The following is a 16,498-nucleotide window of genomic DNA, read 5'->3' as shown; positions in this document are numbered from 1 at the left end:
TCTTAAGGTATCTTACCTCCCTCTGGTCATTGTCTAAACGCAGGTGTTCTGTGTGCTGCTTCTGCCGATCTTTCCGCCTCCACTGGGCAGGGGCATTCCTTTTCGTCCACCTAACACATCAGCATCAAAGCAGGCAATTAATAATGTCTCACTTAAAAAGCAATGTCAACTAACAGGAGAAAACATGAATGACTAAGAGCCAATGCTGGACACAGGAAATGACCAAGAAGTCACCAGAGACAGCTCAGAGACCTTGAGGAAGAGCAGATTAAAGATGAGTGACTGGACATGAGAGAGATACCTCCTCAGGGAACATGTCTCTCTTGAAACATCTACAAACACTTGACATATAGATCTAAAACTATATTCACTTAACTCTATCTGGGCTTTGATACAGTCATCTTCAAAAGCAACTAATGAGTAATTCTGCTAACTTATCTACTTTTCATTTCAGGCTCTGATTATTTCAACTGCCATTTAATAAATACAATGCTAGCTTGCTGTTGAATGGGATCCAGGCATGAGATGATTTTAACCCATTTGCAGCTTTTTGCAGGTCCTGGACATATGGAGCTATCCCAATCTGCATAGTGGAGGCAGAACTGAAAGACATTCTGTCACATACTTTCTTGTTCAAATAAGCGAACAACCTAGATAGTCTGGGTCTTCTCCATATCTACTTTACAAAATTACACGGTCTTCTGGGGATAACAGCCCTAGCCCAGATACTAGATGACCCTATTATGGCTAGGGAGTTGGATCAGTGATTCCCTGGAGTTGACTCACTTGTTGCTGGCTGGCCCAGTGGAAAGTACATCAGACTGCAGCTTAGGGAAGAAGCCCGGCTCATATTTCCCTTGTCCAATCTTCATGTCAAGTAAATGTGGGTGAACTGCAGTATGGTCAATTTTTGCCAGACGTTGTTCAATTGCTTTCTCTGGATGAGAATACAAACACATACGCACATAAATACACACACAAATCAAGTCAAACATTTTTTTTAAATCTAGCTACTCCTCCATTTCCAGCCAAGATGGAGTAAAAGGGAATGATTTTCCTGCAAATAGGAAAAAACCCATGCAAAATATGTAAAATGATAAATTTCAAAACACTGGACATCACGCAATGAAGGACAGGAACCCTGAGAAACAGGTAACAAATGAGGTAACCCCTAGAACTATCCTAGCTAACTGCTTAGAGACAGCTTCCAGGCTGTGGCTCAGGGAGGGAGGTCTAGGCAGAGACTGGTGGACTCCCTGAGTTAAGGAGACCAAGGTGGCTAGAGTTCATATGAATGGTACCAGGGAAGACAGAGAATCCAGGGGATCTGCAGGGTATTCAGCAGGGTAATGGGTCAGTTCACGCAAGTGAAGAAACTACTCAAGGCTGGAGAAAGAATCATTGGAAAGGATTAGGAGAAACAATACAAAATGCTCACACGGGGCTGGGAATAATGCCTGTCCCCACCTGCCAGACTAGAAAACCTAATCACTCATGGGGCACTGAGTAATGTACTCAGAGGGCCATGCCTCGGTAGTGGAGAATTAATCACAGCCTAAAGGATTCTCTGGTCCTGCCAGAGGAAAACACAAAGGAAAAAGGAAAACACAAAGAAATCGAATTATTTCTAAGTAACTTAACTACATCCCAGAACAAAGATTGAGAATATTTATAGGAATATAGAAGTATCCAGGACTCAAATAGTAAAATTCACAGTGTCTGGCATCTAATCAAAGATTACCAGGACCTGGTAGCTTACACCTGTAATCCCAGCACTTTGGGAGGCCAAAGTGAGGGTATCATTTAAGGCCAGGACTTCAAGACCAGCCTGGGCAACACAGTTTTTGAAACCTCATCTCGTAAAAAAAAAAAAAAAAAATGAGCCAGACATGGTGGCATACACCTTTATTCCTAGCTATTCAGGAGGCCGAGGCCAGAAGATCACTTGAGCCCAGGAGTTTAAGGTTACGGTGAGCTATAATTGCACTACTGCTCTCCAGCCTGGGCAACAAAGCAGAACCTCTTAAAAACAAACAAACAACAACAAAAAATCAGAAACATAGAACTCAAACGTCTGAAGGTGAAGGCTGTGGAGATGAAAACTACACAGGCTGGGTTAAAAGCACACTCAACAATGCAGGAGAAAAACTAAGTGGGCCTGAAGCCATAGCAACAGAAATTATCCCGAAGAAGTCACAGAGGGAGAGAAAAAGCTGTTGCCATTAAAAGAGTATCAACGGTGCTGGGATAATTTTACGCAATCCCAGATATTACACATATGTGTAACTGCAGTCCCTAAGGTAGGGATGGGGACAATAGAAAAATTACTGGAAGAAATACTGGCCAGAATTTTTGCAAATTTGATGTAAACAAAAAAAATCCACAGATCTAAAAAGCACAATGAACCGCAAGAACAAGAATCATGAAGGAAACTACACCAAGTCACATCATAATCAAATTGCTCAAAATCAGTGATAAAAAGAAAATCTTAAAATCTGCTAGAGAAAGTAGACATTTTGCATATAGAGAAGATCAAAATTAAGGATGACAGCAGATTTCTTATCAGAAAACAATGGAAGTATGATATGGTTTGGCTCTGTGTCTGCACCCAAATCTCACCTTGAATTGTGATAATCCCCATGTGTGGTGGGAGGGACCCAGTGTGAGGTAACTGAATCACAGGGGCGGTTTCCCTCATGCTATTCTCGAAATAGTGAGTGAGTTCTCACAAGATCTGATGGTTTTATAAGCATCTGGCATTTGCCCTCCTGGCACTCATTCTTTCTCCTGCTGTGCTGTGAAGAGGTGCCTTCCACCATGCTTGTAAGTTTCTTGAGGCATTCCCAGCCATGTGGAACTGAGTCAATTAAACCTCTTTCCTTCATAAATTACCCAGTCTTGGGTATTTCTTCATAGCAGCATGAGAATAAACTAATTACAAAGTGAGAAGACAGAGGAGCAACATCTTTTTTTTTTTTTTTTTTTTTTTTGAGACAGGGTCTCATTCTGTCACCCAGGCTAGAGTGCAGTGGTGCGATCTTGGCTCACTACAACCTCCACCTTCTGGGTTCAAGCGATTCTTGCATCTCAGCCTCCTGAGTAGCTTGGACTACAGGCACATACTATCATGCCTCGCTAATTGTGTGCGTGTGTGTGTGTGTGTGTATGTTTAGTAGCAACAGGGTTTCACCATGTTGGCCAGGCTGGTCTCAAACTCCTGACCTCAAGTGATCCACCCACCTGGGCCTCCCAAAGTGTTGGGATTACAGGTGTGAGCTACCGCGCCTGGCCTGGAGCAACACCTTTAGAGTACTGAAAGGAAAAAACTATTAACCTATACTCAGGGAAAATACCTTTCAAAGACAAAAGAATTACAAAAGCTGAAAGAATTCATCACCAGCAGATCTACACTACAAGAAATGTTAAAGGAAGTCCTTCTGGCAGTAGGAAAATAATATCAGACGGAAGTATGGATCTACAGAAAAGAAAGAAGAGCACCAGAAATGCTAACTACACAGTTAATGTATTAGATTTTGTACTTATTATTTAAATCTCTTTAAAAGGCAATTGACTGTTTAAACAAAAATGACCACGTAGTGTGAGGTTTATGACATATGTAAAAGTAAAATAAATGACAATACCACATAGGCTAGGAAGAGAGAAACGGAAATAGAGTTTTGTGAAGTTCTTTTCTGTTGTTGTTTAGAGACAGGGTCTCATCATGTGACCCAAGTTGGACTCAAACTCCTGGGCTCAGGCAATTGTCCCCCTTCAGCCTCCCAAACAGTGGGACTATGGGAGAACATGACTGTGCCTGGCAGTTCTGTACAGTTCTTATACTATGTGGAAAGTGATATTATATCACCTAAAAGTAGACTGTGATAAGTTAAATGTGTACTATAAATCCTAAAGCAATAGCTAAAATAACACAAGTTATAGCTAGTAAACCAATAAAGCAGATAAAATGAAATCATAAAAAAATGGAAAACATTCAATTAGTACACAAGAGGGCAGAAAAAGAAGAAAAGGGAACAAAGAACAGATGGGACAAATAAAAAACAAACAGCAAAATGACAGGCTTAAACCCAGCAATCTCAATAATCACATTAAATGTACATGGTTTAAAGACCTCAGTTAAAAATCTGAAACTGTCAAATTGGATAAAAATGCAAAACCCAATTACATGCTGCCTACAATAAATACCCTTTAAATATAAAAACAGAAATAGATTAAAAGTAAAATAATGAAAAAGACATACCATGTTAGCACTAGTCAAAAGAAAGCTGGAGTAGTTATTAATATCCAACAAAATAGATTTCACAGTAAAGAATATTACTCTGAATAAAGAAGGCTATTTCTATATTTTTTTTTTTAAATAAAAATTAGCCAGGCATGGTGGCACACATCTATTGTCCTAGCTACTCGGGAAGCTAAGACAAGAGGATCCCTTCAGCCCACTACTTCAAAGTTACAGAAAACCATGACCACACCACTGCACTCTAGCCTGAGCAACAAAGCAAGACCCCATCACCATTTTAAAAAAAAAAGGAAAAAATATAATTCACCATATTAACAAACTAAAGCTAAAAACCATATAATTACCTCAATAGAGATACAGAAAAAATATCTGACAAAATTCAACATCCACCTCAGATAAAAACTCTGAACAAGCTAGTAAGATCCTTAACTGATAAAGGTTATCTATGAAAAACTTACAGGTAACATCATTCTTACGGTAAATGCTTTCCCCCTAAAGTCAGGAATAAGATGCCCACTCTCACCACTTCTATCTGACTTCGTACTAGAGGTTCTAGCCAGTGTAATACAGCCAAAAAAAAAAAGAAAGAAAGAAAAGGAAAAGAAATAAAAGGCATCCAGGGTGGTGGAAAGGAAAAGTAAAACTATCATTATTCACAGGTGATGTGACTGTCTATGTGGAAAATCTGATGGATGTACAAAAAAGCTATTAAAAGTAACTTTAGTATGGTTGCAGGACACAATATAAATATATAAAATTATGCTATTATAGTTATATATACTAGCAATGAACAATCAGAAATTAAAATTAAGAAAGCAATACAATAGTACCAAATTTATATAACACAAAACAATTTAAAATAACACCAAAAAATATGAACTACTTAGGGAAAAATCCGATAAGACATACAAAACCTGTACCCTGAAAAGTACATAATGCTGTTGGGAAAAATTAAAGATGACCTAAATAAATGGAAACATATGCCATGTTAACGGATCAGAAGACTTGGTACTGTTAGGATGTCAAATATCCATCAAAATCTCAGAAGGCTTCTTTGCAGAAGTTGGCAAGTTGACTCTAAATATGTATGGAAATACAAAGAACCCAGAATAGCCAAAACAACTTTGAAAAGAAGAACAAAGTTAGAAGATTAACACTACTTGATTTCAAGATTTAATATAAGCTACAGTAATCATTTAATGTAAGCTCCAGTAATCAAGACAGTGTGGTATTGGTATAAATGTAGACCAACAGATCAATGAAACAGAACAGAGAATCCAGAAGTAGACTAACACATATACAAACTAACAACATTTTGACAAAAGCATAAAGGCAATTCATTAGAGAAAGGATAGTCTTTTCAATAGATGAATATCTATATGAAAAACAAAAATGGACCCATAACTTACACTACTTATAAAATTAACTTGAAATGGATCAGAGACCTAAATGTAAAACCTAAAACTATAAAACTTCTATAAAACTCTATAAAACTTCTACAGGGAAATATAGGGGAAAATCTCTATGTGACCTTGGTAGGGCAAAAATGTCTTAGATACAACAAAAGCATAATCCAACTGATAAATTAGGCCTCATCAAAATAAAAGACTTTGTTCTCAAAAAGACACTGTTAAGAGAAATTAGGCACACACAAATCAAAATCACATCTCCCTTACATTTTCTAGTCTTCTCTCTTTACCTGTCAGCCCCTGTTCCAGGACCCTCATTAAGATGACAGTCCTTTTGGCAAAGGTTCGAGGACAAGTTGTCCATGCAATTAGACTACTTTAACTCAGGACATAGGATCCTGAACTAGAAAATACAAGACTTTGAACTAGAAAATGCAAGACTTTGTCTAAACTGTCAGCAGTTATATGTTCAAAGGCTAGAAACAAGCCTGGCATATTCATTCATTTGGCAAATATTTCTTGAAGACTTGCTATACGTTCGGCATCTGGTAGGTAGCTACAAAATGCGGCAAATGAATGATGAAAATATACAAAAATGCCTTAACAAGGACATTGAACATCCTGCAGGAAGTGAATACACCACTTAATCTAATGCTTCAAGCTGAAACCATTCTCTAGCTAAACTGATGTAGATGAGTTCTCTAAACAAAAGGATATGTTCAATCATTTGTGTAGATTACAACATACCTATGTGCTGGGTAAAATGCTAGAAGAATGGGGGTAAGAAAATGAGTAAATACAGTCTCTGCCCTTAAGTTGTTCCCTAATAATGATAGCTATAAAAATTAGAGATTGAGTAAAAGCGTGCACAAAGCACCACAGGAACACAGAGGAAGAATCAACTGACTCAGTCTGGGAGCATCAGAGAAGGCTTCATAGAGAAGGAAACATATCTGCTAGGTTTTTGTGGCAAATACCATCAACTGCTTACTCATAATTCATTCACCCCTTCTTTCTTGCTTATAGACCTTCATACTGTTCAGGGTAACGTTACACCCAGTTCAATGTTCACTTTCACAGCTTCCCATGCACTTGAGGGTGATCATATAACATGATTTTGGCCTATGAGACAATGAAAGTTGTTAGAAATTTCTGGGAAAGCTTTTGCTTTCTGATAAAAGTGGGAAAATAGGCCGGGCACAGTGACTCACGCCTATAATCCTAGCACTTTGGAATGCAGAGTGCTTGAGCCCAAGAGCTCGAGGCCAGCCTGGGCAACATGACGAGACTCTGTCTCTACAAAATATAAAAAATTAGCTGGGTATGGTGGTATGTGCCTACAGTCCTAGCTACTTGGGAGGCTGAGATGAGAGAATTGCTTGAGCCTGGGAAGTCAAGGCTGTGGTGAGCCATAATTGCACCACTACCCTCCAGCCTAAGCAACTGAGTGAGACCGACCCTGTCTCAAAAAAAGAAAAAAAAAAGGTGGAATGGTGAATATAGCTGACATCAACCTTCCCCTCTTCTTGCCTCGAATGTAAATATGAAAAGCTTCTGGGGCTGGGTGTGGTGGTTCATGTGTGTAATGCCAACACTTTGGGAGGCCAAGACAGGAGGATCACTTGAGTGCAAAAGTTCAAGAGCAGATGGAGCATAGCAAAACCTTGTCTCTACAAAAAAAAATTTTTTTTAATTAGCCAGGCATGGGAGCACATGCCTGTAGTCCTAGTTGCTTGGGAGGCTGAGGCAAGAGAATCACTTGAGCCAAAGAGTTCAAAGTTGCAGTGAGCCATGTTCACACCACTGCATTTTGGCCTGGGTGACAGAGAGAGACCCTGTCACACACACACAGAAAAAAGGGCAGAAAAGAAAGAGCTTCTGTAACCATGAGGCTTTCATTGACATCCTTTAAAAAAAAAAAAAAAAAACGAGGCAATAGTATGACCATAAAAGCCAACAACAAGGATTCACTGAATAAAAAGACAGAATCTCAGTTCTTGATTACATTGTTGAGCAGCTGAGCCAACACCAGCAACCACCAATTCTGTACTTCTTGCTAATATAAGAAAAATAACCCCCATTTGTTTAACCCATTGCTGATTAGGGTCTCTATTACATACAATGAGATCCATTCCTAACTAACAGTGTTAAAGGATGAGAAGAAGATAACCAGGCAAAAAAAAAAAAAACAAAAAACAAAAAACGAAGAAGATTACAGGCAATGGGAACCACATATGCAAAGGCAGAAACAGAGAAAGAGGCTGGCATATTTAGGAAAAGGGACATGTTAATGACATAATCCAAGAGGCTAGAATGTACAGTTCCAAGGAGGCCTTACCTGCTTCATCCACTGTGGTACACTTCTGGTACATGGATGTACGGAGAGTAGGTGTCCGAACATTCAACAGCCTGATCTTGTCAACTCGGGAATCAAATACCCGGAGCACAGGGTCTTTATCATCATCATCATGACACATTATTTTGTTGTCAATGAAAGATGCAAACATCTGGGTCTCCAGGAATCTTGAGAGGAAGGGCAAGTAGGGCTCAGGCTGATCTGACAGAAAAGATGCCTGGTGGGACCAAAAAGAAGCAGTAATTGACAGGGAAAAGGGTAATGTCAATGTGCCTGAGGAATCCAGTAGGTTAATTATTCTCTGGAGCTGCCTAGGTCTTTAAGAAAAACAAGCTGCAAAATCTCTACATTTAAAAAACAAAACAAAACAAAACAAAAACACTCATGTAAGTTCAGGTATCTTGAAACTTTGACACTGGAACAAACTCACTTGGGTAATCTACTGAGTCAACCAATCTTCCCAGAATCCTGATGTTCACTCTACATGTATATCTTTGTCTTAAGAGGATCCCTTTGGCTGAAGGTAAATCATCTGATAATAATAATCAGCACATCTATTCATAAGCGACAAGACCTATTTTATCAACATCAAATGGACCAACATCAAATGGACCATAAACTTGTTTCCAGCGTATAATAATCTTCCATTACTACTTCAAGTAATTTTCCACTACTTCTTCAAGACATAACTGGCAAGTTCTCATTCCTCACCACCTCCCAAGCAGGATTACACTCACTTTATCAAAGTTTTGCATCTGCTCCCTGTTGGTAAACCAGGATTCCTTATCCTGGCTGGGTTGGATGACAAACACCTCATAATCTGCAAACATCTGAGTGAAACGATTTGCAAAAACTTCCCGGATCTGAATGTTTAGCTGGTAAATCCTGAGTTCTTCTTCATCACACTGAACTTTGAGATCCTTATTGCTGCTGGGGTCTTCACGCACTTCCAACTAAAGAAAAAGAAAAAGCAATTGAGAACACACACACTTTTTCCTTTTAACCCAAGGAATACAATTCCTGACTTTTTTATCTGATTTTTTTCCAGTGCTCATTTACTTAGTAGCAAATCATGAGAACAAAAGAGGAAAAACTGGAAAAAATAAATAAATAAAAGGAAAGAGACTCAGACATGAAGGAGAGAAAAATCAAAGAGTTTCACTTAAAGATATCCAACAACTCAATGAAAGTGGAGATAAGATCTTTATGGGCAGAGAGAGATTCTGCCATGAAAGAAAAGGTGCTAATTATCTCAAAGGTCAGGGAGAAAGGAAGGAATATGGGAGGTCAATTTAACAAAGCAATGAGGTTAAATTCTGGCTCTCTTGATTTTTTATTTTTTCCCTCATATCACTTTACTTCTTTCTGCAAAAAAAAAAAAAACCTTTTGTTTTTGTTTTTTGTTTTGAGACAGAGTTTCGCTCTTGTTGCCCAGGCTGGAGTGCAATGGCAGCATCTCAGCTCACCGCAACCTCCGCCTCCCGGGTTCAAGTGATTATCCTACCTCACCCTCCCCAGTAGCTGGGATTACAGGCATGCACCACCACGCCCGGCTAATTTTGTATTTTTAGTAGAGACGGGGTGTCTCCATATTGGTCAGATTGGTCTTGAACTCCCAACCTCAAGTGATCCTCCCACCTCAGCCTCCCAAAGTGCTGGGATTACAGGAGTGAGCCACCACATCCAGCCCAGAAAACCTTTCTCATTTCACCAAATATTTCTCTGTTCCTCTTTAACTGCCCATGATTTTTGAAAAATATCTACTCAACCAGGCAGGAAAAAATCTACTCTACTAAAGCAGAAAAACTGAAATATTTCACTAAAACACAGCCCAACAAGATTATTACACTGGTCCATTGGTTTATAAGTAATTTATAAAAGTAATTTAACAGTGAGAATTCAAGAGGACCAGATTCTAGACTCAGTTCAGCTACGTACTAGGCATTTAATCTTTAGGCAAAACACTTAGGCTCTCTAAGCCTTGGTTTCTTTGGCTATAAAACAGTTAATACTTGTTCTGTCTGCCTTAGGTTGCTGTGAAACTCAAAGGGCAATGGATCTAAAAGAGATCTGGGCCTGGCACAGTGGCTCATACTTATAATCCCACCACTTGGGGAGGCCAAGGTTGGAGGACTGCTTGAGCCCAGAAGTTTGAGACTAGCTGAGCATCATAGTGAGACCCTGCCTCTAAAAAAAAAAAAAAAAAAAAATTAATTGTGTGTGGTGGCATGAAGCTGTGGTCCCAGCTACTTGAGAGGCTGAGGCAGGAGGATCACCTGAGCCCAGGAGATTGAGGCTGCAGTGAGCTGTGACCGTGCCACCACACTCCAGCCCGAGCGACAGAGTAAGAACCTCTCTCAAAAAATAAAAGAGGTCTGAACACTAAGATGACTATCACGCTCTCTCCAATCACTCTGCTGTAGTGTTCACATAGAATGATGGCAGACTCTCCTGGATGTTCAAAGGAGAAGCTACCCAGATTTAGATTAAAGTAGTATTTACTAGGATAACATCTGCCAGATGGAATTCAGAGTCCCCCATACAGAACATTCTTTCACTGCTCACAAATATGACTTGTCCAGAACTGGATGCTTTCTCATCCCACACTTTACTTCACCAGGACAGCACCCTAGCACAGATCACACGTGTCACAGACTCATATACACATCTTACCTTTTCCAGGCTCACCCCAGTCCTCTTGACCAAGGCTTGCAGCCGGGCAATAGTTTCATTCTCCTTAAGAAGCTCGTAGGAATGCAAAGGGGAGCCAGCAATGTTCCCATTCCTCTTGTCTGAGACAAGCTCAGAGGCCCGAAGCCTCTTCAACTTGGAGGCACTCTCACTGCAATGAAGATTCCCTTCAGGGGGAATTCCAAATGCCATGAGAATCTCAGAGACTTCCTGAACAAACTCCAATTTGTTGGGAAACTGTGGCAAGTCCTCCGGCAACTCAATGAAGTGGTTGTCAATGTCCACAAAGCAGAGGTTAGCCTGGAAGTCAAAACAGGATGAGGAGTATGAATAACTCCAGAGCATTACAGGAAGAAGTTTTAGAAAGGTTAGTGAACAAGAGGGCAAAGACAAAACACCTGAAATGGCTATATTTGAGATATGGTGTAAGGAAGACAGGGCTCAGAAATAATACAGACTTGAGTTCCAATCTTATCCTGCCACATTCTGGTTGTGTGACCTTAGGAAAGTTACTTAACCCTTCTGATTCTATTTCCTTAGCTGTAAAACGGAGATAAAGAGATAAACAATTTATGTTAGAGTGGTGAAGATTTTACAACATCATAGGTGTTTCGCATCAAACACATTTTATAATATCATAGATGTTTAGCATCAAACACAAAAGTCTCACACATGATAAACACTCATTGCAGGCATAGTGGCTCAAATCTGCAATGCCAACACTCTGGGAGGCTGAGATGGGCAGATCACTTGAACCCAGACTGTTGCCTAGTTGTTGTTCTCCATGTTGCCCAGACTTGTCATGGCAACATGGGGAAACTCCGTCACTACAAAAAAATGCAAAAATTAGCCAGGGGTGGTGGCATGCACCTACAGTCCCAGCTACTTGAGAGGCTGAGGTGGGAGGGATCACCTGAGCCCAAGAAGCCGAGGCTGCAGTTAGCCGTGATCACACCACTGCGCTCCAGCCTGGGCAACAGAGTGAGACTCTGTCTCAAAAAATAAAAAAATAAATGCCTGGTGAATTTGTGAATTCTACACTCAGTGAAAAGAACCCTAGGAATGAGTTCAAAAAGTCTAGGTTCCAGATCTGACTCTGTTATGATCCCCCTCTATGACCCTGGATATACCATTCTCTCTTTCTGAGGCTCAGTCTTAATTTGTAAGGTTTAGTGGCTGATCTTTGTTCTTTCTGTGCTTCCTTCTGGATTTAAAATTGCTTCTGAGAGAATGTAAAGAGATAGTGCTCATACACTGCTGAGGAGGTAGATAATCTGGATTAACAAACAATTTAGGGGCCAGGAGCAGTGGCTCCTGCCTGTAATCCCAGCACTTTGGGAGGCCAAGGCGGATCACCTGAGGTCAGAGGTTTGAGACTAGACTGGCCAACATGGTGAAACCCCATCTCTACTAAAAGTACAAAAAGCAGCCAGGTGTGGTAGGCACCTGTAATCCCAGCTACTCGGGAGGCTGAGGCAGAATAATTGCTTGAACCTGGGAGGTAGAAGTTGCAGTAAGCTGAGATTGTGCCACTGCACTCCAGCCTGGGCAACAGAATGAGACTCCCTCTCAAAAAACAAACTAACAAAAAAAACCCACAGTAACGTGGCAGTATCTAGCTATCCCTATTTTACAGACAAAACTGACACAGAGAGGTTAAGTAACATGTCAAAAGTCACACAGTTATTAACTAGTAGAGCTGGGACTTGAACTCAGTTACCCTGACCTCAGTCATAATCTTGAGTTCTTAACCACCTACTCTTCTCCTCTTTAGAGGTCTTGTACATTTAATTTAAATACTTTGTAGTTTAACAATGGTATACTATTCCACCATAAAAATGAATGAAATCCTGTCATTCATGGCAATATGGAGGAGCCTGAAGGATATTATGTTAAGTGAAATAAGCTAGGCACAGAAAGATAAATACCACATGTTCTCACTTGTATGTGGGAGCTAAATATGTTGATCTCACTGAAGTAGAGAATAGAAGAGTGGTTACCAGAGACTGGGAAGCGTGGCAAGGAGGAGGAATAGAAAGAGATTGATTATCCAATACAAAATCATAGCTAAACAGGAGGAATGCAGTCTTCTATAGCACTGCAGGGTGACTATACTCAACAAAAATTTGTTGTACTTTTTCAAGTAGCTAGAAGAGATGATTTTGAATGTTACCAATACAAATTTTAAAAAAAAGGTTTGAGATTATGGATATGCTAATCACCATTTGATCATTACATACACCCACATCTGATCATTACATACATGTACTGAAATATACCATACCCTGTAAATATGTATAATTATGTGTCAATAAAAATATGTGTGTGTACATATATATTTAAATACTTTGTAGTTCTTGTCCCTGTTGGAATGTTCTTGCAGGTATGAATTATAAAAGTCTTTCACTTTTTCATATTTATCTTATATTCATGAACCTGTTCTAGCCAAGACAACATTTCCTTCATTGCAGCACATTATTAAATGCTTAAGGGTGCTTCTGTTCCATTCATGTAACAGGGATAATACTATTACCTACATCACAGATTTGTTTTGAGAATTATATGACAATAAATGTCAAGGATTTAGCACAGTGCCAGGCACACAGTACATAATAAATGTTAATCGACATTGTTATAATCATCATGAAACATACAATCTGAATGGACATATATACAATATTAATGGATAGAAAAAATCCATAAGATGCTAATAATCCCAAATTTACTTGTTAATTTAATGTAAATATTTCCAAAATCTCAGCAAGATTTTTTTCTGAAGGGTGTTATCTAATGACTAATTCTGAATTTTGTCTGGAAGAATAAAAGAAAAAAATAGCCACGACCATTGAAGGGAGACTTGCCTTACTAGATTCTAAAATAGACGAAAACAATAATCCACTAGAAAAGATCTTGAATAGACTTGAATATAGCCTGAATATTTGTCCCCGCCCAAATCTCATATTGAATTGTAATCTCCAGTGCTGGAGGTGGAGCCGGGTGGGAGGTGTTTTGGTCATGGGGGTGGATCCCTCATGGCTTGGTGCTATCTTTGTGACAGTGAGTTCTCAAAAGGTCTGTTAATTTAAAAGTGTGTGGCACCTCCCAACCACTCTCTCTCATGCTCCTGCTCTGGCCATGTGACATCCCTGCTTCCCATTCACCTTCAGCTATGATTGTGAGCTTCCTGAGGCCTCCCCAGAAGCCAAGCAGATGCCAGCACCATGCTTTCTATAAAGTCTGCAGTACAATAAGCTAATTAAACCTCTTTTCTTTAAAAATTATCCAGTCTCGCTACTGTAGTCCCAGCTACTTGGGAGACTGAAGCAGGGGAATCGCTTGAACCTGGGAGGTGGAGGTTGCAGTGAGCCGAGATTGCGCCACTGCACTCCAGCCTGGCGACAGAGAGGGACTCCATCTCAAAAAAAAAAAAAATATATATATATGTGTGTGTGTGTGTGTGTGTATCCATATATCCATATATATATCCATATATCCATATATATCTATCTCCAGTCTCAGGTATTTCTTTATAGCAATACAAGAATGGCCTAATGCAAGATCCATGCATTGTAGATGAATTTTTCAACAAATGTTTTGGGGACAAATGCTGTCCATTTAAAAAGGTTAACATAGGCCGGGCGCGATGGCTCACACCTGTAATCCCAGCACTTTGGGAGGCCGAGGCAGGCGGATCACCTGAGGTCAGGAGATCTAGACCAGCCTAACCAACATGGAGAAACTTCACCTGTACTAAAAATACAAAATTAGCCAGGCATGGTGGCACATGCCTGTAATCCCAGCTACTTGGGAGGCTGAGGCAGAAGAATCGCTTGAACCCAGGAGGCAAAGGTTGCAGTGAGCCAAGATGGCACCATTACACTCCAGCCTGGGCAACAAGAATGAAACTCCATCTCTAAATAAATAAATAGGTTAACATAATACTATACTCAAAAATAAAATTTGAGGCTGAGCGCAGCGGCTCACGCCTGCAATCCCAGCATTCTGGGAGGCTGAGGTGGGCGGATCGCTTGAGGCCAGGAGGAGTTCGAGACCAGCCTGGCCAACATGCCAAAACCCCATCTCTACTAAAAACACAAAAATTAGCCAGGCATGACAGTGCACACCTGTAATCTCAGCTACATGGGAGGCTGAGGCACGAGAATTGTTTGAACCCAGGAGGCAAGGGTTGCAGTGAGCTGAGATCATGCCACTGTACTCCAGCCTGGGTGACAGACTGAGACTCTGTTTCAAATAAATAAATAAAAATTGAGAGATGTTGAAAATTTAATTTTAAAAGCCACTTTTATGTTTTAAAAATAGTCTTATGGGACGAGCATGGTAGCTCACACCTATAATTTCAGCACTTTGGGAGCCTGAGTCCAGGAGCTCAAGACCAGCCTATGCAACATAGCAAGACCTCGTCTCTACTAAAAATTTTAAAAGTAGCTGGGTATGGTAGCACACGCCTGTAATTCCAGCTACTTGGATGGCTGAGAAGGACTGCTTGAGCCCAGGAGTTCAAGGTTGCAATGAGCTATAACTGCACCACTGCACTCCAGTCTGGGCAACAAAATGAGACTCTGTCTAAAAAAAAAAAAAAAAACAGGAAAAAATCTGTTAGAGGTACATACTGAATATATCTGGATGGCAAAATAATACTGTGTAAGATTTGCTTTAAAATAATCCACGAGGTGGAGTGGAGAGGAGGATTTACACAGAAGAGTAGCCATGAGTTGATGACTGGCAGAGGTTGTAGTGAGCTGAGATGGCACCACTGCACTCCAGCCTAGGCAACAGAGCAAGACTCCATCTCAACAAAAAAAAAAGAAAGAAAGAAAGAATTGGGCTAAAGGAGGGAGTGGTAAAAAGGCAAATTACTAGACTCATACAATAGCCTCATGCTGTTTCCTCCCACTATACTGAGGGGCTCTGGCACACAGAAGTACTTACAAAATACTAGCAACTCCTCATACATCCTCTTTCCTCAGCTGATGAGGGATTAGTTCTTACATAACAGCTTTGGGGAGAGTAGCCTGGAAGAGGTATTGAACCCCAAGTGATCAGTTTTCCTCTGTTAACCTCCTGCCTTGTTGAGAGGGATTATGGGTAGAGTTAGCTGCTCTGAGATAGTGATCACATGGATCCCCCAAATCCCAAGAAGTCTCCCAAATATCTTCCACTCAAGGTCACAATGATCTTTCCCAATGCTCAGTTCCTAATGTCAAAAAACAGCCAGCTATAAATGCCAAAAAACAGCCAGCCAGTCCATCCTCATGTTATTCATTGAAAAGAAGTTCAACACACAGATGACTGGGAAAAAGCTATTGAAGGAGTGTCCTGAGAAAATGGGGGGAAAGTAGGAAAGAAGGGTCCAAGACAGAAAAAAAATGGTACCCCTTTAATATCCTTTGCTTAATTCTGTAATACAGCTGTGGATGAAATGCCTCCTTCCTGAACTCAGACAACGAAGCTCCAAAGAGAAGCATAAGACAAAGGATGCCTCACAAAGGCAGCTCAGCACTTTCACTTGCTCAGAGCCAGCTGAGCTCATGTGCTGGTACAAAAAGGAACAAAAAGCTTTTTACAGACTTCTGATGCCCAAAGACGGCAGTAACTGATGAATTCTGATTTGGGGGACTAGGAAATGTACACTCTCTGTCCCTCTGGAGAAAGACCTTTTTATAAACCAAGCTTGCCCCACCTTACTACCTTGATGATGCCCCCTTACACAGTCCCAGGTGAATTTCCCCAGCCCTGCCGGATACGGTTTGGCTGTGTCCCTAC

The 16,498-nt window shown here is 40.4% G+C and overlaps 1 protein-coding gene across 7 annotated transcripts in view; it reads right to left on the bottom strand.

Moving 5' to 3' along the window:
* The window catches only part of DENND5A (DENN domain containing 5A), a 130,256-nt gene that overhangs the window by 31,807 nt on the left and 81,951 nt on the right, over positions 1–16,498 (bottom strand). For 6 of the 7 annotated variants that reach the window (XR_003115626.1, XM_025356635.1, XM_025356640.1 and 3 more), the window contains 5 exons: positions 10,697–11,014; positions 8,761–8,976; positions 8,006–8,240; positions 787–937; positions 17–110 (listed from right to left, as the gene is read on the bottom strand). Coding sequence is in view for 6 of the 7 variants with exons in the window: in XM_025356635.1 (XP_025212420.1) it covers positions 17–110; positions 787–937; positions 8,006–8,240; positions 8,761–8,976; positions 10,697–11,014 (1,014 nt within the window). In the remaining variant the exon portion in view is untranslated. Of the gene's footprint in view, positions 1–16; positions 114–786; positions 938–8,005; positions 8,241–8,760; positions 8,977–10,696; positions 11,015–16,498 lie in introns of all 7 variants that reach the window. The other variant, XM_025356638.1, reaches the window with a different exon arrangement.

The sequence above is a fragment of the Theropithecus gelada genome, chromosome 14, assembly GCF_003255815.1.
Source record: "Theropithecus gelada isolate Dixy chromosome 14, Tgel_1.0, whole genome shotgun sequence".
NCBI lineage: Eukaryota > Metazoa > Chordata > Mammalia > Primates > Cercopithecidae > Theropithecus > Theropithecus gelada.
This window is presented reverse-complemented; position numbering and strand designations above follow the sequence as displayed.